Source organism: Symphalangus syndactylus, chromosome 17 (genome assembly GCF_028878055.3).
Source record: "Symphalangus syndactylus isolate Jambi chromosome 17, NHGRI_mSymSyn1-v2.1_pri, whole genome shotgun sequence".
NCBI classification, from domain to species: Eukaryota; Metazoa; Chordata; class Mammalia; order Primates; family Hylobatidae; genus Symphalangus; species Symphalangus syndactylus.
In genome coordinates, this window is record NC_072439.2 from 23,575,193 (window position 1) to 23,601,949 (window position 26,757).

Sequence of the window (26,757 nt, forward strand, 5' to 3'; positions counted from 1 at the left end):
CACACCAGGACCCACACCTTTTGTTCCACAAAGGGCCCAAACTGGCAGCCTACAGATGGGTTCCATTTCACATGTCATTTGAAAAATTGTTTAATTCATTGCCAACATTTATTCTTTTTAATAGGACACTTCACCCCCTTTGTTGAAAAAATCTGGTACCCTAGCCCAGCATTCCTGTGTGTCCACAGCTGGCTAGAACAGTCCCCCTACCTGGGGCGATGCCCTCCTGCAGGCCACAGTGCTGCTGGGGCCCTACAGTGGGCGTCCGTGTTTGAGACCCTGAGCAATGCCCACCAGACAGAGGCTGACCCAGTTGGAGGCTGTTATCTCCAACTCCTGAGCGCCCCAAAACCTCCAAGTTCTTCAGAAATAAGAACTTGTCTCTCTGCCATCCAAACTGGGGAGACAAGGGCCTGGAAGAGGGAATGTCCATCCACCTTTATTGGGCGAAACCCTGCAGTGTAACTGTTTTAAATAACTCGTGCCCTGCCCCACCCAGTGCCCGGGGGGCTCAGACGATCATCTCCAGCTGCCGGGCATACTCGATGACCTGTTTGGCCAGTTCTGTGGAGGGAATGGTGGTGTCTTCCGGCTTCTGCTGCTGGCTGGCAAAACTGTAGTAGTTGTTGGGGCCCAGGACCCACCCTCGCTGCAGGAAAGGAGGGATTAGAGATGGGTAGAGTGATCACAAAGGCCCCACACTATGGGGCCAGCAGTTGCCCAAGTGTCCTATGCTCTCTTTTCTCACCAACCGTACTCTACCCCAACGACCCTTGACAAGTAACTTCACCTCTCTGTGCCTCAGTTTCTCTGTGTTGAGACTGGGACCCTAATTACACACCTCTCTGGGTCAACTGTGAGGATGTGGTGAATCAACACCTTTAAAGCACCGAGGATAGTGTTTGGCCTGAGTGACAGATCAGTTACCAGCTGTCACTATCACTAAAATTCGATTTCACCTTTTTTTTTTTTTTTTTTTTCCAGACGGAGTCTCGCTCTGTCACCCAGGCTGGAGTGCAATGGCGTGATCTCGGCTCACTGCAACCTCCACCTCCTGGGTTCACGCAATTCTCCTGCCTCAGCCTCCCGAGTAGCTGGGATTACAGGCACCCGCCACCACATCTGGCTAATTGTTTTTGTATTTTTTAGTAGAGATGGGGTTTCACCATGTTGACCAGGCTGGTCTTGAACTCCTGACCTCAGGTGATCCTCCCACCTCAGCCTCCCAGAGTGAGCCTAGGTGGGAGGATCCACCTTGGTGTGCGTGAGCCACTGCACCCAGCCCAATTTCACCTTCCATAGCCTGGTCCCAGCCCTCCTCCTGCAACACCAAGCGTTGCTCGTGCTCAAACGCCTGAGACCAAATGAAGCAAAGTCTTGCAGAAAAAGCTGCCACCTCTAAGAAATTTTGAGAAAGACAGCAGCCAACATGCGTGCAGCGCCCACCTCCGCCCACCTCCAGCTGGTGCCAGGTACTAAGCTCAACCCATGTATCTAGCCCCATTCTGTGGATAGAGAAACTGATGCTCAGAGAGCTTTGGCAGCTTGCCTAGAGTCACACAGTTGAACTTAAACCTGGGCAGTCTTGTTCCAGTGTCCCTCTAAGCCACCCCACACTGTTGTTAGTGACTTCACCCCTTGGTCCCACGGCCCCTTGCCCTGTACCCCAGCCACCTTCTTGGCGTAGTCTGTCATCTTTTTGGGTGTGTTGAAGAAGAGGATCCGGGTGGCCTCAGTGAAAAGGATTTTCTCATAGGCCTTCTCGATGCACCCAGCGATCTCATCCCTGGGGGAAGATGAGAAGCTCTTCATTACTGAGCATCGACAACCTCCCAGGACGTGTTCCCCCAGACCTGACATGTGTCAGCTCTGACCCTGGAGTTCAGCACTGATGGCAGGAATATGTGAGGGGCCCTGTTTTATTCATCAAGGCTCAGAGGGGGAGAAACTTGACCAGACTCGCAAAGCAAGCAAGGGCCACGGGAGATGCAAAGCAAGCAAGGGCCACGGGAGATACCCACTGAAATCTCCGACTCCTGGGCCCACACTCTGAATCCCACTCCCAGCCACAGGATTTCAGGTCTGAAACCCAGCTTGGGATTCACATGAGGGCATCTCTTCTCATAACACCCATCACCAGGGTGCTACACCCCACTTCATAGATCCTGGGGGGTTCCTTGTACCCATCAAGAGGCACCATGAACAACACCGAGGTAGAAAAAGAACAAGGCATTAAGTCACTGTAGTGAGGGCGGGGGTAAGCTCTGGGGAAAAGCCAGTGACGGGGAGGAGCGCCTCCGACATCAATTAGGTCATGCGGTGGGTAGTGGGTACTGGCTACCACTCCTCACTCAAATGCCTCTGGGCTTGCCTTTGCACCTAAGGCATGGAAACTCATTCTGATCTGGTGCTCTGCCCGAGTGCATCAGCTCAGCCACCACTTCGACACCCTTTTACTCCTCAAGGGATTTGTATGTCACATCCATCTGCCCATGGGATGTCACTTGTAAACACGGTAACCCAAGGGGCTGTTGGGATTTGGTCAACCCATTCTAGAGAAGGGGAAACTGAGGGTTCCACAGTTTTGGTGGCCGGAGGTGAAGTCTCATGACTCACTGGTTGGGTATCTAGGACGGAAGATGGGCTAAGACAGGCCGCACAATCCCTGCCTGCTGAACCAATTCCATGCTCAGGTTTGACACACGTGGCCACACATGTCAACAGCCAAGGGTGGTGAGATGAGGGCCATTATCCACAATCCCATGACCAGGCCCAATTCACTGAAAAGGAGAGCTGAGGTGCTAGGAGGATGAGAAACACACCTAGCCTACCCAGACAACCAATGGCTGGAAGGAGATTCAGACTCGGAGCTGTCCGACTCAAGCCCAAGTTCTTTCCAAACTCCACAGGGCCCGGCCCTGCTACGCACCTGATAGTATCCAGCAGGATGTCAATGAAGAAGGTGTAGCTCTCAGCGGGGATGTTACCCTTGGCCAGGAACACTTTGTTGTAGCTGCCCTCCATCAGGTACTGCAGAAGCCGGGAAGGGGGAAAAAGAGAGAATGAAGAGGAGGCTGCAAAGGGGCCTACCTGTGTGGGCCTCATCACTCCTAGTGCCCCTGTAATCCCTACCCTGCCAGAACACCCTTTGCCACACAGCCACACCCCTACCCTGGGTAACCCCTCTTCCAGAAAGCCCTTGCTGGTTTATGCGCGCGCGCACACACACACACACACACACAGACACACTCTCACCCCCTCTTCCTCCCTCCCTCCCTCTCCCCAAGCCTGCTCTGGGCTGGCATCTCATTATCTCATCTACTGTCCAATTATCCATCTATTTTCCAGGAGGGAGACAGTGCTGGCTCCACCACAGGCTCATCCCTGTACACCTTTGCCCGAACTGTGCTGCCCGCCCCAACTGCCCTCTCTCCCATCCTCTCCCCACTGACCAAATCCTCCCACAAGATGTCAGCCCCAGGAACAACTTCCTAACCTTAGGTCCTAAGGCTTTTCCCTGGCCCTGCTCACTTTGTTCCAAAAACACTGTCTTCTTGGCTGTCCTTCAAACACAGCAGACACAGTACTGCCTCAGGACACTTGGACTGGCTGGTCCCTCTGCCTGGCTGTCCACAGGGTTCAGTTCCTTACCCTTTTCTTTGCTTTTCTTTTTTGAGCCTGTTGCCCAGGCTGGAGTGCAATGGCACAATCTTGGCTCACTGCAACCTCCACTTCCTGGGTTCAAGTGATTCTCCTGCCTCAGCCTCCCGAGTAGCTGGGATTACAGGCACCCACCACTCGCCCGGCTGATTTTTGTATTTTTATAGAGATGGGGTTTCACCATGTTGGCCAGGCTGGTTTCGAACTCCTAACCTCAGGTGATCCACCCGCCTCGGCCTCCCAATGTGCTGGGATTACAGGCGTGAGCCACTGTGCACGGCCACCCTTTTCTTTAAAAAATTTGTTTTTATTTATTTATTTTCTAAGTAGAGACAGAATCTCACTGTCACCCAGGCTAGAATAAAGTGGTGTGATCATAGCACACTGCAGCCTTGAACTCCTGGGCTCAAGCAGTCCTCCTGCCTCAGCCTCCCAAAGTGCTGAGATTACAGGCATGAGCCAGTTCCTCACCCTTTTCAAGTCTTTCTCCAATTTCACCTTTTCAGTGAGGCCTTCTGACTCCCCAAGATAAATATCACCCGTCCCTGCCTCTCCACTCTCCTTCCTGCCTTTTCTCCACAGCACTTGGCATCTGACAGACCGCGCAGGCCACTCACTCTTCGGGCTTACTATCTGCTTCTGCACCCCAGTGCCATCACCACAAGATCATGAATTTCACCTGCTTGGCTCACTGCACAGTCTGACAACCACTGGGCACACAGTATTTGTTGGAAAAACAAGAGGATGGGTCCGTGGGTGGAAAGATGGGTGAACCCTGGCCACTCCTTCAGGAAAGCCCTCCTAAGGCCACCCCTGCACCACCCACTTTGGCCAGGTCCTCCCCCCCGCTTGCCATCTCACTTGCTCCAGGGACACAGGGTGCTTAATGTAGACATTGGTCTGGATGTCCTTGGCAGGCAGCCGCTCCAACTCCGTGTGGAACTCAGCCACCCGGTTCTGGGACAGCAGGAAGAGGAGGTTGAGGCCCAAGAGCTGGTGCATATAGGCTGACTCGGGGAGCTGCTCCCTGTGGACGTGGGACGGGGAAGCAGGTTAAGGAGGATTTAGGGGCCTAGTGAGCCCTCTACCCCAGACTCCAGGAATCCTCACAACTGCCCCATGCATCTTCCTGAAGAGGTATCAGGTCCTGGGTTTTCATATGAGGAAACTGTGCCCCAAAGATGCATGAATAAGTCACTTACAAGAGTCATATTGACCCAAGAGAGTGACCTCACTTCAGTGAAATGACAAACTCGGTTTCCCAAAGTGTAAACTGGGTATCACCACAGTATCCTTTTATTTATTTATTTTTTGAGAAGGAGTCTCTCTCTGTTGCCCAGGCTGGAGTGCAATGGTGCGTTCTTGGCTCACTGCAACCTCCGCTTGCCGGGTTCAAGTGATTCTCCTGACTTAGCCTCCCAAGTAGCTAGGACTACAGGCATACGCCACCATGCCTGGCTAATTTTTTGTATTTTTAGTAGAGACGGGGTTTCACTATGCTGGCCAGGCTGGTCTTGAACTCCTGATCTCATGATCCACCCACCTCGGCCTCCGAAAGTGCTGGGATTACAGGTATGAGCCACTGCGCCTGGCCCTTTTTTTTTTTTTTTTCCAATTCCAAGGCAGGGTCTCGCTCTGTCATCCAGGCTCACTGCAGCCTCAACTTCCCACGCTCAAGCCATCCTCCCACCTCAGACTCCAAAGTAGCTGGGAATACAAGTGCACACCACCATGCCCAGCTAATTTTTTTTTTTTTTTTTTTTTTTGAGACGGAGTCTTGCTCTGTCGCCCAGGCTGGAGTGCAGTGGCACGATCTCGGCTCACTGCAAGCTCTGCCTCCCGGGTTCACGCCATTCTCCTGCCTCAGCCTCCCGAGTAGCTGGGACTACAGGCGCCTACCACCACACCCGGCTAATTTTTGTATTTTTTTTTAGAGACAGGGTTTCACTGTGTTAGCCAGGATGGTCTCAATCTCCTGAACTCATGATCTGCCCGCCTTGGCCTCCCAAAGTGCTGGGACTACAGGTGAAAGCCACCATGCCCACCCTGCCCAGCTAATTTTTTAATATTTCTTGTAGAGACAGGATTTCGCCATGTTGGCCAGGCAGGTCTGGAAATCCTAGGCTCAAGCGATCCTCCTGTCTCAGCCTCCCAAAGTGCTGGGATTTCAGGCATGTGCCATCATGCCCGGCCTCACGGTATCCATTTTGTAGAGATGGGTTGAATGAACAAGCGTTAAGTGAATTAAACGATTCAACCCAGGTAAGGTGATTAGAACAATACCTGGCCCAAATAAACACGAAGTGTTAGCTATAATTACATTAAGAGTTACTGGCCAGGCGCAGTGGCTCACACCTATAATCCGAGCACTTTGGGAGGCGGAGGCAGGTGGATCACCTGAGGTCAGGAGTTCAAGACCAGCCTGGCCAACCTGGCAAAACCCCATCTCTACTAAAAATACAAAACTTAGCTGGGCGTGGTGGTGGGCACCTGTAATCCCAGCTACTCAGGAGGCTGAGGGAGGCTGAGGCAGGAGAATCACTTGAACCTGGGAGGCGGAGGTTGCAGTGCGCCGAGATCCCGCTGTTGCACTCTAGCCTGGGTGACGGAGTGAGACTCCGTCTAAAAAAAAAAGAGTTATTGGCCGGGCATGGTGGCTCACGCCTGTAATCCCAGCACTTTGGGAGGCTGAGGTGGGCGGATCACCTGAGGTCAGGAGTTCGAGACCAGCCTGACCAACATGAAGAAACCCTGTCTCTACTAAAAATACAAAAATTAGTCGGGCGTGGTGGCGCATGCCTGTAATCCCAGCTACTTGGGAGACTGAGACAGGAGAATCGCTTGAACCCGGGAGGCAGAGGTTGTGGTGAGCCGAGATTGCACCACTGCACTCCAGGCTGGGCAACAAGAGTGAAACTCCGTCTCAAAAAAAAAAGTTATTGGAGTCAGATGCAATGACTCAACACCTGTAATCCCAACACTCTGGGAGCCCAAGGCAGGAGGATCACTTGTGGCCAGGAGTTCGAGACCAGCCTGGGCAACAAAGTAAGACCCCCATCTCTACAAAAAATTAAAATAAAAGAGCCAGGAGTGGTGGTGTGCACCTGTAGCCTTAGCTACTTGAGAGGCTAAGGTAGGAGTACCGCTTGAGCGCAGGAGGTCAAGGCTGTGGTGAGGCATGACTGCACCACTGCACTCCAGCCTGGGCAACACAGCAAGACCCTGTCTCCAAAAATAAATAGATAAAAGAATCACCACTCCCTACTTTAACAGGGAAACTGAGAGAGGTAAAGTCATTTGCCCAAACCTCATAATCAGGAAGCAGCTAGACATTTCAAAGCCAGGTTTGTCTGATGTCAAATTCCCAATCATTAATCTGTGCAGGTGTCATTCAGTTTTATATTCAACACACATCCAGTGAGTCCCTGTTCTGGGCCTGGCCCTGTGGTAGGCCATGCTAGGGACACAGCAGTAACCGAGACAGTTCCAGGCTCTGCCTTTAGAAAGCTCACAGTCCAGTGAGAGCAAGGGCTGGGATGGGCAGGCACAGGCAGAGGGGTGGGAGCTGGAACTGCACTGGAAGCCACAGGAAAGAACTTGATCTTGTGCCTGAGGACCATGAAGAGCCATGGCAGGTTCTGAGCAGGGTATGGACAGTGTCAAATTTTAGTGTCACATGATCCTACTGGCTGCCACAGGGGTTTGAGTCAGAGGGGCAATGCTGGGGCCAGGACAAGTGAAAGGTGATGGCAGCCCCACTGGGCAGAGGGGGTGCAATGTGGGAATGGGTAGGGGGAGACTGACTAGTCAAGCCAAGTCTCAGGACCTCCAAGCCAACCCCTGACCCTGCAGCCAGAGGACAGAACTAAGCCAGGAGGAGCTCCCAGATGAAGGAAGAGGACCCAAGTGGCCAGAGCTCCATAAATAAAAGAGCTGCCATACAACCACCCCCCGATCAGGGGCAGGGCCCATTCTCACTTGTAATCAAAGTAGTAGCATTTGAGCTGGGCCATGTAGCGCTCGAAGGAGGGGATGTCCTTGCGTAGGATGCTCCACTGGGCCCCGATCTCCAGTATGTCACCTGTGGGTGACAGAGTGAGCTCTCAGGAGGTGACTGAGGTCTCTTCCCCAACCACCAGTGCTACCATTCCTGCCATGACCCCCAGATCATCACCCCCACCAACCCCAGTGACACTCACGGGCCAGAATTAGCTGCTGTTTGGTGAGCTTGGTCCCTGTGGTTGGCAAGAAGTTGAGCTCCAGAAGAACTAGCTGATGGGGAAGGGAAGAAGGGAAGAAAGAAAAGAAGGGAATTCAAATACAGATGACTTACCTGCTCTACGCTTTGGTCTTCCCACGTGGAAAATGGAGCTAACCATCATCCTGACTCATGAGGAATCCTTTCTCATAAAGCACTCAGAACAGGGCCTGAGCACGCAACACATGCCCATTTAAGATTACATCACATTACAATTATTAATAGCCCCACTGGGGAAACAAGAAGGGACAATCAGTGCCTGACCCAGTGGAATCACGCGGCGGTGGGGACAGAAGTACATTCCATTCTTGGCCGATCTTCCCCACAATCTATTGGGGAAGGGGTAGCTGGGCTATCCCCAAAATCTATATCTGGGAGGGGGTGGTCCAAATCTCCCCCCACAGTTCAGCCCATACATCTTTCCTTAGCAGGCTCAGCAGCTTGTTCCAAGCCACTGGATTTACACTCCCTCCCAACACGTTTGGTCTGAAGCACTCTGAGCCCCGTATTCTTGTTCTCTACTTGTAAGAATATTTCTTCTAGGTTCAGTCCTGCCTTCACAACTAGGCTGCCCCCTCTCCCCACAGATGCGAGCCTAAGCCCCAGATCTCTCAGATCCTAACCTAGCCTGGTCTTAACCACACACCCTCTACACAGCCCACCTTTTCAGCCTCATTCTTTTATCACTCTGGGCCGTCCTCATTTCCCACTTGGTCTTGCCTGGAATCCACCATTAGAAAAGCCCGAACCCCAATCCTGCCACTCCGACCAGTTAAGCCTCCAAGCACCAAAAATCTAACTCTTCACTCAGTTCTGCCGTCACGAGTCTTTCAATCATTCCCCCACCACCCCCGTGTGGGTCCATTCCAGTCATCTCTCACTTAAAAAAAAAAAAAAAGTAGAGACAGAGTCTCCCTATGTTGCTCAGGCTGATCTTGAACTCCTGGGCTCAAGCCATGCTCCCCCGCCTCGGCCTCCCAAAGTGCTGCGATTATAGGCGTGACCACCACCGCGCCCTGTCCCTCTCTCGCTTCTTGACGCCCTCCGAGTCCCCACTTTGGCTGTTCCAAATCTTTCGCCCCATCGGATCCCCCAGCCCGCCTCAGTCTCGCTGGCACCGAGGTGGCTTCCGCGGCCCGGTACTTGGTTGGGTCCAGACACCTCGTAGCGCCCCCCACGCCCGCAACACTCGGTTTCCTGGGCCTGCCGACCTTACCTTGAGTCGGCCCAGCTCTTCCCCGCACTTGCTAAGATTCGGGCTTTTACGGTTCCACTCGCCCTTGAGTTGCTCGTACATGCCGGTCGCGGCCTGCAGGACAGCGCCCGAAGTCGCCGCGGGCCCGGAGCTCGAGAAGCCTGCCGCCCCGTTCACCGCCGTGGCCGCCATCTTGCGTGATGCGGCAAGCCGACCGCCTGATTTACGGCAGCGCCGCCTACAAATGCTCGCCCGGCGGAAGTGGGGCCGAGAGGTGGAGCCCAAGGCCCGGGGCGGGGCTACAACCTGCCTCAGCCCGCCCCTGATAGCCCGCCGTCGCTCTCGAGGTGGCGCCCTCGGAGCCCTGCCCTTAATGAACATGTCAGTTGGAGCTCCGCCTCTGTCGTCACTCAAGATGGTGACCGGAAGTTGGCTTTGGCCCTAACTGAAAATGACAGCTATCTCAGCGCAACCCCCACCCACCTCACGGTTCCAGTAATGAACATGGCTGCCTGGCTTCAGTCTGAGTGCTCGGGACGCTACGTAGCTGTCCTGGAGGTTCCGCCTTCGGGGCAGCGTCTCCAAGCCAAAAGATAGCGATGTCATGCCATTTGGAGAGCTGTGTTATTCTCATTTTATAGACAGACTGAGAGGCTGGGTAACCTTCCAAAGGACTAACAGCTAGGATGTGTACCTGGGACTCCCTCCCCAGTCTCTTTTTCAATGCATCCTTCCACATTTTTCCCAAGCTTGTATGAACTAACTAATTACAAAACTCATCCAGCTCTATGGCTTTAAATGTCATATGTAAGTGGAGGATTCACAATTTTTTTTTTTTTTTTTTTTTTTTTTTTTTTTTTTTGAGACGGAGTTAAGCTCTTGTTGCCCAGGCTGGAGTGCAATGGAGCGATCTTGGCTCACTGCATCCTCCGCCTCCTGGGTTCAAGTGATTCTCCTGCCCCAGTCTCCCAAGTAGCTGGGATTACAAGCACGTGCCACCACGCCTGGCTAATTTTCGTATTTTTAGTAGAGACGGGGTTTCACCATGTTGGTCAGGCTGGTCTCCAACTCCTGATCTCAGGTGATTCCCCAGGCCCTGGCCTTCCAAAGTGCTGGGATTACAGGCATGAGCCACCTTGCCTGGCCAGTATTCACAACTTCTTATACCAACTTCTCCTTCCTCCATTTATTGATAATTACACCTGCACATTCAACATCACTTTTTCTCTCTTTTTAAAAAAAAATTAAATTTTTTGTAGAGACAGAGTCTCATTATACTGACCAGGCTGGTCTCGAACTCCTGAGCTCAAGCGATCATCCTGCCTTGACGTCTCAAAGTGTTGGGATTACAGATGTGAGCCACTGCACCTGGACAGCACGTTTTTCTCAAACCCGACTCTCACTCTCCATCTCCACCATTTAGAATGTCATCTCCATGAAGGCAGGACGATTTCCTTCACTACTGAATTCCCAATATCTCAGTGCTTGGCAAATATTAGTAGACAGTCAATAAATATTTGTTGGCCGGGCACGGTGGCTCATGCCTGTAATCCCAGCACTTTGGGAAGCCGAGGCAGGTAGATCACTTGAGGTCAGGAGTTCGAGACCAACCTGGCCAACATGGCGAAACCCCATCTCTACTGAAAATACAAAAAAAAAAAAAAAAATCAGCTGTGCGTGGTGGCACGCACCTGTAATCCCAGATACTCAGGAGCCTGAGGCAGGAGAATCGCTTGAACCCAGGAGACCAGCTTGTAGTGAGCTGAGATTGTGCCGCTGCACTCCAGCCTGGGTGACAGAGTGAGACTCCATCTCAGAGACAATAAATAAATAAATAAATAAATGTAAAAATACCAAAAATTAGCTGGGCGTGGTGGTGCACGTCTGTATTCCCAGCTACTTGGGAGGCTGAGGCAGTAGAAGCACTTGAACCCGGGAGGCAGAGGTTGCAGTGAACTGAGATCGCCATTGCACTCCAGCCTGGGTGACAGAGCGAGACTGTGCTCAAAAAAAAAAAAAAAAGGAGGCTGGGCGCGGTGGCTCACGCTTGTAATCCCAGCACTTTGGGAGGCCGAGGCGGGCGGATCACGAGGTCAGGAGATCGAGACCACAATGAAACCCTGTCTCCACTAAAAAAAAAAAATACAAAAAATTAGCCGGGCGTGGTGGCGGGCGCCTGTAGTCCCAGCTACTCGGAGAGGCTGAGGCAGGAGAATGGCATGAACCCCGGAGGCGGAGCTTGCAGTGAGCCGAGATTGCGCCACTGCACTCTAGCCTGGGTGACAGAGCGAGACTCCGTCTCAAAAAAAAAAAAAAAAAAAAGGAAAGAAATTATATATGTGTTGAATTAATGAGTAAATTAATATGTGAAAGAAGTTGTGGCGTTAAACAATGTTTTAAACAAAAATGATCGCCGGGTGCGGTGGCTCATGCCTGTAATCTCAGCACTTTGGGAGGCTGAAGTGTGTGGATCACCTGAGGTCAGGAGTTTGAGACCAGCCTAGCCAACATGGTGAAACTCCGTCTCTACTATACAAAAAATTACCTATCCAGGCATGGTGGGTGCCTGCAATCCCAGTTACTCACTCGGGAGGCTGAGGCAGGAGAATCACTTGAACTTGGGAGGCGGAGGTTGCAGTGAACCAAGATCGCACCATTGCACTCCAGCCTAGGCAACAAGAGCAAAACTCCGTCTCAAAAAAAAAAAAGACACAAATAAACAAAATACCATGATGATACGGCCAGGCCAGGTGGCTCATGCCTGTAAACCCAGCACTTCGGGAGGTTGAGGCGGGCAGATCACGAGGTCAGGAGATGGAGACCAGTCTGGCTAACACGGTGAAATCCGTGTTACAAAAACCGTGTTACCCTAAAAATACAAAAAATTAGCCAGGCATGGTGGCATGCATCTGTAGTCCCAGCTACTCAGGAGGCTGAGGCAGGAGAATCGCTTGAACCCAGGAGGCGGAGGTTGCAGTGAGCCGAGATCACACCACTGCACTCCAGCCTGGGTAACAGAGCGAGACTCCATCTCAAAAAAAAATAAATAGTTTCAAGTATGAGGGGAAATCCAGTCTCTGTCACTCTATCTTGGCTGGAAATGCAGATGGTGATATTTAAATAACATGTTGACTTGACTGATAACAGGATTATGATGTGTTCACCTGGACCATGAGGTGACTCAATAGAATCTTGGTGGTGGAAACAACCTTAGCCAGCAGTCCTTACACACGAGTGTTGCCAACTCTTGTTACTGTCAAATTTCATCAGGTTTTTGTGCTACCAACCATGCCTAGTCGATGCCAACCCCGATTTATTCCTCCAACCCAACACTCTGGGTGAGCACCAACTAGGTGCAATCTCATACCTTTCCTCATTCGCTCCTTCATTCATTCATCTATTAATGCTGACCGAATGCCTACCATGCAACAGGGTATTTTTTTTTTATTTTTTTACTCATTTATTTCCTCCTGCCTTCATGCCTCCATCTGTCAATTCATTGGTCACTACCCATGCATCCAGATTATGGACTGTATAACTAGCCTCAGATGGTGAGGGGAGTTGTCCTGAGGTCAGAGACTGCACTCAGAGGAGGACAGAGAAGAAAAAACTACAGAGAAATAAAGGCTGAATCATGTGGACCTTGGGACTTCTGGATCAAACTGTACCTGAAGCCTGTAAATTACCATTTTCATGTAGACCATATTGAGGGAAATATTTGCTACTTGCAACTAAAATAAGAATCCTGACGTCTCCAGGGTCCCCTCCTTAAGACATTAGATAGGTGTTGACATTCAAAATATTTAACACTGAACAATCAGAACAGATGGTCGGCCATAGCAATGGGCCTGGATTGTGGAGGATACTGCTGGACCACAGGGAGGTCTGGGGCACCCTGGGGAGAGGCTCAGCCAACAGGCACACAGAGAAGCCACTATTGAACAGGTGGCCTAGAAGGTTTTTGATGTTTTATTTATTGTTTTGTTCAGTCGGAGTCTTGGTCTATTGCCCAGGCTGGAGTGCAGTGGCGCAATCTTGGCTCACTGCAACTTCTGCCTCCCAGGTTCAAGGGATTATCCTGTCTCGGCTTCCCAAGTAGCTGGAATTACAGGTACGCACCATCATGCCCAGCTAATTTTTTGTATTTTTAGTAGAGACAGGGTTACAGGTTTTCACCATGTGGGCCAGGCTGGTCTCAAACTCCTGACCTCAAGTGATCTGCCTGCTTCGGCCTCCCGAAGTGCTGGGATTACAGGCATGAGCCACCGTGCCCAGCCAGGTTTATGATATTTTAATGTGCAGCTATGCTGGTACAAACCTTCTGAACTCGAGCTCTTAAGAGAGCCCACTGCTGGTCCTGAAAAAAGGCTTTATTTGAGTCTGAACGAGAAGTAAACATCAAGCAAAACAGAGAGGCCTGGACTGGGTGACAGGCTGCATCTTCAAGATGGGCCTCGTAGGGGAGGCGTGACAGTGACTGGGCGCTGGGGCGGGCGGGACACTCAGGTCATCAACTGTCTCTCCACGGCTTCCTTGGGTTCAGCCCTGTCCTCTGTCATCCTGGAGCTGAACATGGAGCCCATCCTAGAATGTCTCAGAGACGGCATGCTCGAGATTCTGGAAATGGAGGCGTAGGTGTAGTAGGATTCTGAGGCAATGATGTCGTTTATCTTCCACCGGATCATCGTGCAGCCCTTCACCACAAGGGGCCACAGGAGGCAGAAGGCGATGTAGAAGATCACCAGGCCCACACACACGCTGGCCGACACCTGCAGGGAGCAAAGAATGAATGAGGAGTTGGCACATGATAAGGTACACAGTCCACAATCTGGGTCCACAGTGACAGGGAAATTGACAGATGGAGGCGTGACGGCAGGAGGAAATGAATGAGTAGACAGCCTGTGGCATGGCAGGCGTTCAGTCAGCATGACTAGATGAGTGAATGAAGGAATGAATGAGCGAAGGTATAACAAGCATAGGTGTGGAGGCGTGGACCCCTGCCCACCCAGTAGGGCAGCTCCCGGACAGCTACTCACCATGACGATGAAAAGGGCCCGCTTGGGACTGAGTGGTAGCCCGTGGATGTGCAGCAGGAAGGTGAGCTGGTAGTTGCAGTAGGTGCTCGTGTCCACTCCTCTGCGGGGGTTGGGAGGGGATTCAGGATTAGAGGAGAAACCAGGCATTCCATGGGCAGCCCCTGACCCGCACCTGGGCCACTTGCCTGGCTCACCTATTGCTCACCAACACCTTGAAGAAGAATTCAGGGGCGAAGATGCCTTGGGGAACATTGTCATAGCATGGGGCGTTCTCCAGACAGAGCCACCTGCGAGCCAAAGATCAGGCAGTTGCACTACCAACCATGCCTAGTCTGTGCCAACTCCCAATTTCTTCCTCCACCCCAACGTTCTCAGTGAGGACCAAATGCGTGCAATCTCATGCCTTCCCTCATTCATTCCTTCATTCACTCATTCAGTCATGCTGACTGAACGCCTACTGTGCCACAGGTTGTCCACTCATTCATTTCCTCCTGCCTTCACGCCTCCATCTGTCAATTCCTCTGTCACTGTGCATCCATCTAGATTACAGGCTGTGTACCTATCATGTGCCAACTCCTTATTCATTCTTTGCTCCCTTCATTCCTTTATCCCATAGATATAGCTTGAGCACTTACTAGGTACAAAGTCACATCTTTCCTTTATTCCCTTCTTTATTCATTATCCAATAAATGCAGGTTAGGCCGGGCATGGTGGTTCACACCTATAATCCCAGCACTTTGGGAGGCCGAGGCAGGTGGATCACTTGAGGTCAGGAGTTCAAGACCAGCCTGACCAACATGGTGAAACCCTGTCTTTACAAAAAATACAAAAATTAGTGGGGCATGGTGGCATGCACCTGTAATCCCAGCTACACAGGAGGCCGAGTTGGGAGAATCACTTGAACCCAAGAGGCAGAGGTTGCAGTGAGCTGAGATTGCACTATTGCACTCCAGCCTGGGTGACAGAGCAAGACTCTTCTCAAAAAAATAAATAAAAATAAAAAATAAAGCAGGTTAAATTCTGACTAGGCGCAAGTTGTTCATTCATTCACTGCCTTCATTTGCTCATGGCTTCATTTTTTTCCTTTCATTGAATGAAACTTATTGAGCCCCTATATATGAATTTGTTTCTCCATTGTTTTATTCATTCATTAATATTCCCATTCAAATATCAATAAATGCCTGCCACGAATTGATTTATTCATTTGTTCATTCTTTCATTCAATAAATGCTATGTTAACCAGCCTGGCCAACATGGTGAAACCCTGTCTCTACTAGAAAAAAAAAATACAAAAATGAAACGGGCATGGTGGCATACGCCTGTAATCCCAGTACTTTGGGAGGCTGAGGCAGGTGGATCACCTGAGGTCAGGAGTTCAAGACCAGCCTGACCAACATGGTGAAACCCCATCCCTACTAAAAATACAAAAATTAACCAGGCATGGTGGCGGGTGCCTGTAATTCCAGCTACTTGGGAGGCTGAGGCAGGAGAATTGCTTGAACCTGGGAGGGAGAGGTTGCAGTGAGCTGAGATTGCGCCACTGCACTCCAGCCTGGTGGGCCACAGAGGGAGCCTGTCTCAAAAAATAAACAAACAGGAGGCTGAGACAGGAGAATCGCTTGAACCCAGAAGGTGGAGGTTGCAGTGAGCTGAAATCGTGCCACTGCATTCCAGCCTGGGCAACAAAGAGGGAAACTCCATCTCAAAAATAAAAATAAAAACAAATTTATGAGTCTATTCAGGACCCAGTTCTGGAGGAGAGACAGACCCCACACCAGACAGTGACTGCCCAGAGCTGTCCACTCTTAGACGGGGACGCATAGGTAGGGGGCTCAGGGCTGGGATGGGAGAGCCCCAGGAGGCCATGGGGGCCATGAAGGGACAATTGTCCCATCCTGAAACAGAAAGTCCTCCTGGCTGAAGGGGCATCTTCCTAAGGCCTGAAGAGAGTCGGAGGGAGCAGCATTCCAGGCAGAGACTTCAACTTGTGCAAAGTTCAGCCCCATTTAAGTAACACAAAGGCAGTCAGTGTGACTTGGGGATCAAGAGGCCTCCTAGGCGCAGAAAGGATAGGTGGGCCCAATGGACTACTGACAGATGGGGGCCAAGAGGGCCAGGCTACGCGCTCACTCGATGCCCGGGCTCTCGTGGGACATGATGTGGAAGGCCGAGTCTTTGGTGGTCCTTGTGGTCCTCGTGGTCCAGATAAGGCTGTTGGTCCTGTGCAGGCCCGGGTCATCTCAGCCAGGGGTTGGGGGCGGTGTGGGGGAGGTATGGCCTCAGTGGTCAGTGTGGCGGGAGGCCAGAGGTGGGTGCAGGGGGCGGGGTCTTATGTGCAGGGAGCGTGGTATTAGGGGGCGGGCAGGAGCTTGCCTGTGGGATCCTAAGAGCCCCACTGTGGGCAGGGCCTGAGATGCGGAGGCGGGGGCTTGTGAGGTGGGCTTGGCTTGGAAGTGGGAAAGGCCTCCAGGGGAAGCAAGGCCGATTACACGTGGGGCCCCGCGGGGATTACTTGTCCAGGGGGCTGTTGAAGCGGTAGATTTCATCCTCGCTGTAGTCCTTGAGGCTGTCCATTGTGGGCCCGCCACCCACCACCAGCAGCACGTAGCTACCAGGGACAGAAGTGCACACGGACTGGCCTCTGGGTCTCCAGACCTGCACCCATCCCCTTCCACTCCCTCCACCTGCCTAGCTGCAAGCTGGCCACGCCTTTACCTGCCCTGGAAACTGCCGGAGTCTCCTGTCACCAAATCTTGAATCAAGAAGAAGGGGTAGAAAACTATGGGGTTGGAGGGGGTTGAGACCAGAAGAAGAAATTAGCTTGGCCCGAGAAGCTGAGAACAGAGAGGGGGGAATGTGAGATGCCACAGGAAAAAGGGTGGGTAGCCTGCGGGGAGAGGAGTGGGGAGGGAGAATGCAAAGTGGTGGGGGCAAGAGGGCAGTGAACTGTGCAGGGGAAGGGACTGGATACACACTGTCCCGGAAGAGAAAGCAGGGCATCTCGGGGTTCACGTGAACGCAGTCAAAGTAGTGTTTGTTCTTCAGGCGGCTGTATTCCAGCGTGTAGGTGATGTCGAAGGCCAGGCGCTTGCCTGGGGGGCAGCCAATGAACACTGGCACCATCAGGTTGCCCTCGGTGGGAGGAAAAAAGGCTCACGGGGGTGGCCAGGGTCTCCTCAGTCCCCTGGAGGGGTGAGGGGCAGGAAGGACAGTCCCCCTCCCACAAACACCACCACCAGCTGCCTGGCTCTCCCTCACCGCCAAGGGCAATATGGTCATTAATATCATTAAAACGGCCTGGTGCAGTGGCTCATGCCTGTAATCCCAGAACTTCAGGAGGCCGATCACTTGAGTCCAGGAGTTCGAGACTAGCCTGGCCAGCATAGCAAAACCCTGTCTCTACTAAAAATACAAAAAATTAGCTGGGTGTGGTGGTGCATGCCTGTAATCCCAGCTACTCAGGAGGCAGAGGCAGGAGAATCGCTTGAACCAGGGAGGTAGAGGCGAAGACTGCACCACTGCACTCCAGCCTGGGTGACAGAGCAGGACTCTGTCTCAAAAAATTAAAAAAAAAAGACCGAGAGCCTCCCTGTTCTCTCCCCTAAACCTCCAACTCCTTTGCCCCCACCTTGTTTTGTCCAACCTTGTCTCCTCCAGAGTCTCCCTGCTTCCAGTCCCCTCATTGATGTCCCCCCACCCCATGCAGCCAGATGGGCCCTGGGGACACCCGAGTCCCTCCTCTGCTTGGAGCCCTCCTGAGGAGCCAGCTCACCTACCATGGCCCATGAGGCTCCACTTACTCTGCCCCATCACTGCTCTGAGCTCATCCCGCCACATTCCCCCTTGCCCACCCTGATGCAGTCACACTTCCTCCTTGTTTATTCAGTCTAGCACATGAAATCTCACGTACTCTAAGGAGGTGGGGGCTGTTACAACCCCTTTTGACTGCCCAAGGTCATTCTAAGCCAGGAGGGAGGAACACCAGGATCTACATGCCAGGGAGTGGGTAGGGAAGTGGGTGAGAACAAGAACTCTGGGGCACGCCCCTCCTCTACCACTTATTAGCTTTCTGGGTTACTCTGCACCTCTCTGAGCCTCAGTGTCTGCCCCGGGCAAAGGCGACATCACATGTATAAGCAAGTGAAGAACCAAGAACCCAAAGAACTGAATGAGGAATGTGTGAGTGGGCAGAAGAAGAGAGAGATGTGAAAGCAGGGCCAGGCCAGCCCTTGTGCCACCTTTGTGCCAACTGCAAAAAGTGGCCCTAGGCCGGGCGCGGTGGCTCATGCCCGTAATCCCAGCACTTTGGGAGGCCGAGGCTGGCAGATCACCTGAGGTTAGGAGTTCGAGACCAGCCTGGCCAACACGGTGACACTCCGTCTGTACTTAAAATACAAAAGATTAGCTGGGCATGGTGGTATGCACCTGTAATCCCAGCTACTTGGGAGGCTGAGGCAGGAGAGTCACTTGAACCCGGGAGGTGGAGGTTGCAGTGAGTCAAGATTGCGCCATTGCACTCCAGCCTGGGGGACAAGAGCGAGAGTTCGTTTAAAAAAAAAAAAAAAAAAAAAAAAGGCCCTGTTGCTCACTCTATTCTCCCTCTGCAGAAAAGTTATCAGAGGGAACATACCAGCTTGTGTGCAACCTGCACAACTGAGAAGGTGGCCCTTTCTGAAAACATGAATGAATGAAAGGAGTTAGGCCGGGCATGGTGGCTCACGCCTGGAATCCCAGCACTTTGGGAGGCTGAGGCAGGTGGATCATTTGAGTTCAGGAGTTTGTGACCAGCCTGGCCAACATGGAGAAACTCTGTCTCCACTAAAAATACAAAAAATTGGCCAGCCGTGGTGGCGGGCACCTATAATCCCAGTTCCTCAGGAGGCTGAGGCAGGATAATCACTTGAGCGAAGGAGGCGGAGGTTGCAGTGAGCCAAGACGGCGCCGCCGCACTCCAGCATGGGCAACAAGAGTGAAACTCCGTCTCAAAGAAAAAAGAATGAAAGGAGTTAGTGGGTGGCAGTGGGTTGAATGTTGAGAAAGAATGAGAAGAAAGGAAATTATGAATGCATTAGTGGGATTCTCAGGGGGATTAGCCCTGTTGAGACCCAACCCCAACCTTCCCCTCCCAGGGCCCAGTATCCCAAGCTCCAATACTTGCATACGGGGCCCCAGGTGCGTTTCCTGGAAGCAGAGCCCGGATGAACCCACCACCTGCGGGTAGGAGCAGGTGAAGATGGTGATCCCCGCCAGCCCAGGCTTTCCCACCATCCTGCACCCTCCCTTCCAGGCTTGGACCTCACATTGACCGTCATGGAAGTCTTCATAAGGTGATGTCCACTAATGCCCTGGTCATAGCAAAGCTTTTTATCCTTGAGAGTAATCTGGGGTTGAAGGAGGGGAGAGGCAGAAATGAAGGGTTGAACAGATCTCCCCAAAGTCCAACAAACAGTTCAAATAACCCATAGCTGGGGCGAGGTGGCGGCTGGTAGGAGAACGGAAGGCTTCAATTTTCTACTCAGGAATAGGCTAACGGGGCCAAGCACGGGGTGGTTCATGCCTCACACCTCACACCTCACGCCGAGGCATGAGGATCTCTTGAGCCCAGGAATTCGAGACCAGCCTGGGCAACATATGGAGACCCCCGTCTCTACAAAAAATAAAAAGTTACGGCTGGGTGCAGTGGCTCACGCCTGTAATCCCAGCACTTTGGGCGGCCGAAGTGGGCAGATCATTTGAGGTCAGGAGTTCAAGACTAGCCTGGCCAACATGGTAAAACCTCATCGCTACTAAAAATACAAAAAATTAGCTGGGTGTAGTGGCGTGCACCTGTAATCTCAGCTACTAGGGAGGCTGAGGCAGGAGACTCGGTTGAATCTGGGAGGCAGAGGTTGCAGTGAGCCGAGATCGTGCCATTGCACTCCAGCCTGGGCGACAGAGCAAGACTCCGTCTCAAAAGAAAAAAAAAGTTCGCTGGGCACTGTGGCGCATGCCTGCAGTCCCAGCTACTCAGGAGGTTGACGGAGGAGGATCGTTTGAGCCCAGGAGGGCAAGAATGCAGTGATCGCTCCACTGGCACTCCAGCCTGAGCGACAGAGCAAGACCCTGTCTCAAAAAAAAAAAAAAAAAAAAAAAACTCCCTTGATCCCAACTCCCCGGGCGGCCTCACCGAAAATAGCACCGAGTTGCGATTAATCAGGACCTCCTGCTTCACCGAGGCCTCGATGCAGCCGGGGTCGGCCAGCACCACGCCCACGTCCACCTGGCTACGCAGCTGGAAGGCGCTGCCTGTCTCGGGCAGTAAACGGGGTTAAGGCCTCCCTCACAGACAGGCCCCGCCCCTCCGATGGTGTCCCCGCCCCCCAGGCTCCCAGATTCCGGCAGCCCTCGCCCCGCCCTTCGGGCTCCACTCTGGTCCCGCGCAGACCGAGTTCTGCCTGCGTCCGGAACGAGTGGCCCTGCGCCGACAGGAAGATGGCGAAGCTGTACTCAGTGCCCTTGTCCAGGAAAATGCGCTCCGGCAGCTCGTACGCGGACTCGAGGTTGTAGATCTTTTCGTAGCTGTCCATTTCTATGGACACGCCGCCCGCGCTTCGCCAGTTGCTCGCCAGGAAGAAGTAGTAATCCTGGGGTACCGGATGCGCGGGGCAGAGTCAGCGCCGGGGGTGGGGGCACTGTGAGGGGTGTCCGGGCGCCGCCCCTTTCCCGGCTCCCAATCCGCTCCGCCTACCTGGTCTTGTTTGTTGTTCTCCCACCAGCGCCAGGTGGGGTCGTGCACCGGGTCCGCGTACGGCTGCAGGGATCGCCCGGCACCGTGAAGGGATTGGGCAGCGGGGCGAGAGCCTCCAGGCAAGCGGCATCCCCAGACCACCTCCTAGCCTCAATGCCAGCCCCCAACCCAAAGCAGAAGATACACACCCCAGCCCATCCCCAAACTCTGCTTTCAACCCGGCCACACCCCCAACGCCTTCCCCTGGAAGTCCCGCTCAAGCCAAGCCCCGCCCCCAGGTCCCCCACCTACCCACCCCCAGTCCTCCTGTTCTCCAATCCCGCTGCGCTCCGCTCCACAGGCCTCGCCTTCTAAGCCCGCTCCCCGCTGCCCCAGTCCCCTCTCAGGCCTGCCCGCCCGCCGCCGGACGCCCACCTTGTCGTACACGGAGTGCAGCCACAGCAGGTAGTAGACCAGGCCCTGGTAGATGGCGAGCGAGTTCTCGTTGTGGAAGCCCGAGCGCTCCAGGACGCGCGGCGGCCGCGCCCGGTAGCGCTCCTGGCGCGTGTATCTCTGCGGACGGGGCAGGCTCCGCAGACGCATCACCGAGAAGGGGCAGAAGTCGATGAAGGAGAGCATCAAGTAGCCCCTGGGCAGTGGCAAGGGGGAACGGCTGCTGGCTGTAAGGCACCCCGCGCACTGGAAGCTTCCGCAGGCCTCTTTCCCAACTCACCCACTTCCCGTATCGAATCCAGCCCGGATCTTCCTCCTCCGCGTCAGCCCCTGCTGCCCAGAGGCCTCTGCACACATCCCCTCGGACGTCCCTCGATCCCAGAGACCAGAGTCCTCCCTACTCAACGGGCAGTCGCCATCTGCCTGTCCACTTGACCTCTTATCTTTATTCCATCTCCTGCTTCCTCCTTCCACCCCGGCGCCCAGTCCCTGTCCCGACTCCAGCTGCCTCCCTGGGTTGCTCTGATCCACCCTCCGCAGGACGACGACCGGAGGCTTCATTATGGCACGCGGTAAAATCCGATCCTGCAGTCCTTTCCCTTAGTCCCATTCGTGGCTCTCCCAAGACCCTCAAGATGAAGTCCATGACCACCAGGCTCACTTTGTCCCCCTTCCCATCAGGGCCTCTGCACAGGTGGTTCCCCCTTTCTGGAACACCCTTCCCCACCTTATCACTTGGCTAATCCTTCCTCACCCTTCTTGCCACAGTGCATACACCTCCTCCTCCTTGAAGCCCTCCCTGATGCACCTTCCCCCCCGCTAGGTTGGCCTCCTCTGAGCTTCCATAAGTGCTGAACTCCTGCCATCATAGCCCTGAGGTTGTCACTGGGGTTAGCTCAGTCTCCCCTCTCTCAAGAATGGTAGCTTCAGGAGGGCAGTGCCGGGAGCCTTCAGACCCCTGTCATGGTCCGGTGTCTTCTCACCCTTTCCGCTCCAAGTCATAGTGGCTGGTGTGCTGTTGATACATCAGAAGCTGCTCCACAGGCACGAGCCTCTTGACCAGCTGGCTCTTCTGGTTGTTCATAAGGTACACCAGCTGCAGGGGGAAGGCAGGGCCAGGTGAGCTGGGGTCAGCCCTCCTGGGGTGCCCCAATGTCCCCGCATAGGCCCGCCGGGCACCTGGTACAGTTTGCTGTCTTCGTAGAAGAGGGTCAGCATGGTCTCATTGGATGCGTAGAGAGAGGACTGTTGCATCAGCTGTAAGCTGATGTGCACCTGCCAGCCCTTGGAAGGGAACAGCTGGTACACCCGGTAGCTGCCCTCCAGGAGGTACCAGATCTGCGGGTATGACAGCCGGATGTGTGTGTGTCAGGACCATGGGGTCCTCTGATCCCACCTCACCCTCTGCCCAGTGTGGTGGCCCCATTGTTTGAGGGATGAAGTTTGGAAACTCACCTCCACTGGGACCAAGGGCGCTCCCCTTCCTTTTCTCTGTGGTGCCATGGCTCTACTTCCCTGAGCCCAATCACCTCTGGTTCCAGCCCTCACACACTATGATCACTTTTTTCAATGTTTTCGGTCTGTTTGGGTTTCTGGCACTTGCGACCTAAGCATCCCTAACATGCACACTGCCTAACAGCCACGGTTCCTAGAGCCGAGACCTCTTTTTTCTTCTCACTCTTTGCAGCTTCCAGGGTCTCACCATTTCCTTGGCCTCAGTTTCCCATCTCTGCACTGATGCCCACCCCCATACACATCTGAAGGGAACCTTCACTCCCCTTCCTGAGCCACAACCTGGGGGATCCCCTCCAGCCTCCAAGATGTCCCCCTCCATGTGGTCTCCCCCATGAAGCCCTCCCTGATGTGCACAACCCCCCAGACTGGGCCAGGTCCCCCTACTTCCATAGGTAATATTTTCCCCATTGCAGCCCTGACTGCTCTGTGTTCTCCAGCACGGGGGCAGGCACACAGTAAATGCTCAATATTTATGAAGCGAACGACCACACCGTGGGATGAAAGAGGGCCACCTCTGAACATCAGATCATAGCTCCGGTCTGCATGACTTTGGAGCTGACACTTACCCTGAGTTCCAGGGGTTTCAGCTATAAATGGAGCTTCACCGCCCTTTCTCAGGGTCCCCGAGGGTGCCCCCTTCCCTTGGCTCCTTTACTGTGACAGGGGGAAACAGAGGCCCCTGGGGTTTGGGAGTGAGCAGACAGGGAATGGGGAGAGGGGCAGGGCAGCCCACCTCCTCCGTCTCCGTGACAATAGCCACGGCCCCACGGAACGATCTGGCCATGTATTTGATGGACAATTCCTTGGGGAAGTCTGCCAGGTAGATGAAGTTTTCCTTGTTAGAGCTGCAGGGACAGAGATGGAAAGCTAGGCGCATCCTGGACAGCTGCTTCCCCCAATCCCAGGCCTAATAACACGGGAGCCACTTACTGTTTCTCCACTTGTAAGAACATGCAAAGGAAGCTTGAAATCCTAGCTCCCACCCCCCACCCCAAACCCTTTGAGAGTCTCCAGCTCCCCATCTGTAAAACAGGAGCATCGAGCCAACCCGGCAGTTTGCCAGCCACCCAAGAAGGTGGCTCAGGGGCCCCTAGGTTCCTGACGGTCGAGAGGGTGGCTGGGGTGGGGAGGATCCTCAACTGTCCCTAGAAAATGCTTGTCAATTAGGCGCGGTGGCTCACGCCTGTAATCCCAGCACTCTCGGAGGCTGAGGCGGGAGGATCACCTGAGGTCAGGAGTTTGAGACCAGCCTGCCCAACATGGTGAAACCCCGTCTCTACTAAAAATACAAAAATTAGCCAGGCGTGGTGGCATGCAGCTGTAATCCCAGCTACTCGGGAGGCTGATGCAGGAGAATCGCTTGAATCCGGGAGGCGGGGGCTGCAGTGAGCTGAGATTGTGCCACTGCCGTGTAGCCTGGGTGACAGAGCGAGACTCTGTCCCAAAAGAAAAACAAAAACAAAAAAACCCCTAGAAACTGCTCATCTATTGCTCACACAGGCTGGGTCTTTTTTTTTTTTTTTTTTTTTTTTTTTGAGACGGAGTCTCGCTCTGTCACCCAGGCTGGAGTGCAGTGGCACAATCTCGGCTCACTGCAAGCTCCGCCTCCCGGGTTCATGCCATTCTCTTGCCTCAGCCTCTCCGAGTAGCTGGGACTACAGGCGCCCGCCACCACGCCCGGCTAATTTTTTTTTGTATTTTTAGTAGAGACGGGGTTTCACTGTGGTCTCGATCTCCTGACCTCATGATCCGCCTGCCTCGGCCTCCCAAAGTGCTGGGACTACAAGCGTGAGCCACCGCGCCCGGCCCAGGCTGGGTCTTTATATAAGGTTTCATTTTAAGAAAAGGGCTCCCACAGCTTTAAAACATTAGCTTCCCCCGTCCCAGCGCTGACTACTCTAATGGTGTGTTCCCCCATCACAGTCCTGGTTAACTTCTGGATTTGTGCATCCTCTGAAGGCTTGGTGAGACTTGCCTAGCCTGGTCTTGAAAGGGTCCCCACCCTAAAGGTGCTGAGGAGACAGAGTATGCCTGGCCCACCCGGGAGTGGTAGAGGCCCACCTCTGCAGGAGGAAGTTGCCCCAGATGAAGATCAGGTTGTTGTATGGGTTACAGAAGATGCCCTTGGGGACCATTGCAGTGCTAGTGTAGGACTCTGTCCCTAGGATCATCAGGAATTCCAATCCTCGAGCTAACCAGGGCAGAGGAAGAGAGGACACAGCGGTAAGGTGGAGTCACCTGGGCCCCTCCTGGCCCACAGCCGCCCTTGAGGCCACCTCTGCCTTCCCCTCCTACCTTCAGGGATGAATTCTGGGATGTGGTAGAGAAGTTCCAGGTCATCACTAGCTACAGGTGGGGAGAACACGGCAAAATCTCCTAAGGCCCTGTGCTTTCAAAACCTGGAGCTGGAGCAAGTTGTTTGCTTCTCAGCCTCCTGTAAAACCCTCCAAAGAGCTTCCCACTCAGGCTTGCTAGTCCTTAGAGTTTCTTTTCTTTTTTTTTTTTCCCCCTGAGACGGGATCTCTCTGTTGCCTAGGCTGGAGTGCAGTGGTGTGATCTCGGCTCACTGCAACCTCTGCCTCCTGGGTTCAAGTGATCCTCCCAACCTCAGCCTATGGAGTAGCTGGGATTATAGGTGTACACCACCACCATGCCCAGCTAAATTTTTTTTCTTTTCGAGATGGAGTCTCGCTCTGTTGCCCAGGCTGCAGTGCAATGGCATGATCTCGGCTCACTGCAACCTCTGCCTCCCAGGTTCAAGCGATTCTTCAGCCTCAGCCTCCTGAGTTGCTGGGTTTACAGGCACCCACCATCATGCCTGACTAATTTTTGTATTTTGAGTAGAGACAGGGTTTCACCATGTTAGTCAGGCTGGTCTTGAACTCCTGACCTTAGGTGATCCCCCTGCCTCGGCCTCCCAGAGTGCTGGGATTACAGGCATGAGCCGCCGTGCCCGGCCAATTTTTGTATTTTTAGTAGAGATGAGGTTTCGCTATGTTGCCTAGGCTGGTCTTAAACTCCTGAGCTCAAGCACTCCACTCACCTTGGCGTCCCAAAGTGCTAGGAGTACAAGCATGAGCCACCACGCCCGGCTCTGCTCTTTTTTTTTTTTTTTTTTTGAGACAGGGTCTTGCTCTGTCACCCAGGTAGTGGCATGATCATAGCTCACTGTAGCCTCAATCTCCTGGGCTTATGCCATCCTCCTACCTTGGGTATATTCCAAGTAGCTGGGACTACAGGCGCGCCTCCATACTCAGCTACTTTTTTTTTTTTTTTTTAAATTTGTAGAGACAGCCTCTTGCCATATTGCCCCAGGCTGGTCTTGAACTCCTGGCCTCGGCCTCCCAAAGTGCTGGGTTTACAGGTGTGAGCCCCGTGCCTAGCCCTTTAGAATTTCTTCATGTGAATTACAAAAAGGCACTGCCTCTGAGAGGAAACAGTCCTGTTAAGGCACAGGACCTGTCTCCTCTGACCCCTCAGTTGGGGGTTTTGTGCAGTGCACAGCCTGTACAACTCTACATAGGGGCCCTATTCTCACTGCAGGTAAAATAAAATCTCTTTATTGTGAGCCACAGGGCCCTTTCAGATCACCAAGCCTATATCCTGTTCTCCACTGCTACCCCTCAACCAGGAGTGACACAGGTAATGTCTCCTTCCCTCTGTCTGCTGGGCACAGATCCCTCAGGATGGGCATGCAGTCCACAGTCTGGGCTCCTGCCCCTTTGCGCCCAGCCCCTTGCATCGCCCTCATTACCTGTGTTGTAGCTGACCACCTGGAAACGTTTACTGGCATTACCATATCCACTCTCCACCAGCAGCAGTAGGGTATACTCACCCACGATGTATTCAGACCAAATTATGGAGCAGGTGGTAACTGAGAGGGAAAGGGGCAGTCCAGAGCCGCCCCAGGGCTCAATAGCCTTGGTCCTGTGCC

At 53.3% G+C, this 26,757-nt stretch overlaps 2 protein-coding genes across 12 annotated transcripts in view; both read right to left on the minus strand.

The window, feature by feature from the left end:
• Positions 1–74: 74 nt before the first annotated feature.
• Positions 75–9,534, minus strand: PSMD8 (proteasome 26S subunit, non-ATPase 8). The gene is made up of 7 exons (XM_055251017.2): positions 9,135–9,534; positions 7,860–7,932; positions 7,639–7,741; positions 4,522–4,687; positions 2,930–3,030; positions 1,675–1,786; positions 75–649 (listed from the first exon to the last, which is right to left on the minus strand). Exons 1-7 carry the CDS (start codon positions 9,492–9,494, stop codon positions 512–514), a joined length of 1,053 nt encoding a protein of 350 aa, XP_055106992.1. The 5' UTR covers positions 9,495–9,534; the 3' UTR covers positions 75–511.
• Positions 9,535–13,462: 3,928 nt separating this feature from the next.
• Positions 13,463–26,757, minus strand: part of CATSPERG (cation channel sperm associated auxiliary subunit gamma) — a 35,388-nt gene continuing 22,093 nt past the window's right edge. For 7 of the 11 annotated variants that reach the window (XM_055248055.2, XM_063621137.1, XM_063621138.1 and 4 more), the window contains 19 exons: positions 26,578–26,697; positions 25,119–25,169; positions 24,885–25,014; positions 23,557–23,668; positions 22,488–22,646; positions 22,292–22,404; positions 21,291–21,504; positions 20,877–20,939; positions 20,574–20,772; positions 20,316–20,434; positions 19,450–19,530; positions 19,304–19,360; positions 17,125–17,281; positions 16,865–16,928; positions 16,662–16,757; positions 16,280–16,369; positions 14,344–14,436; positions 14,150–14,249; positions 13,463–13,882 (listed from right to left, as the gene is read on the minus strand). In XM_055248055.2, coding sequence (XP_055104030.1) covers positions 13,616–13,882; positions 14,150–14,249; positions 14,344–14,436; positions 16,280–16,369; positions 16,662–16,757; positions 16,865–16,928; positions 17,125–17,281; positions 19,304–19,360; positions 19,450–19,530; positions 20,316–20,434; positions 20,574–20,772; positions 20,877–20,939; positions 21,291–21,504; positions 22,292–22,404; positions 22,488–22,646; positions 23,557–23,668; positions 24,885–25,014; positions 25,119–25,169; positions 26,578–26,697 — 2,285 coding nt within the window. In that variant the 3' untranslated portion in view covers positions 13,463–13,615. Of the gene's footprint in view, positions 13,883–14,149; positions 14,250–14,334; positions 14,437–16,279; positions 16,758–16,864; positions 16,984–17,124; positions 17,282–19,303; positions 19,361–19,449; positions 19,531–20,315; positions 20,435–20,573; positions 20,773–20,876; positions 20,940–21,290; positions 21,505–22,291; positions 22,405–22,487; positions 22,647–23,556; positions 23,669–24,884; positions 25,015–25,118; positions 25,170–26,577; positions 26,698–26,757 lie in introns of those variants that run through there. The other 4 variants (XM_055248057.2, XM_063621139.1, XM_055248059.2 and 1 more) reach the window with 4 other exon arrangements.

Excerpts from the sequence above, each read along its gene's own strand:
- PSMD8 (XM_055251017.2), bottom strand. The coding sequence starts at position 9,494 with ATGTTCATTAAGGGCAGGGCTCCGAGGGCGCCACCTCGAGAGCGACGG. Across the intron at positions 1,787-2,929 it reads ATCCTGCTGGATACTATCAG|GGATGAGATCGCTGGGTGCA; the intron begins GTGCGTAGCAGG and ends ATCTTCCCCCAG. Across the intron at positions 650-1,674 it reads TGACAGACTACGCCAAGAAG|CGAGGGTGGGTCCTGGGCCC; the intron begins GTGGCTGGGGTA and ends CCTTTCCTGCAG.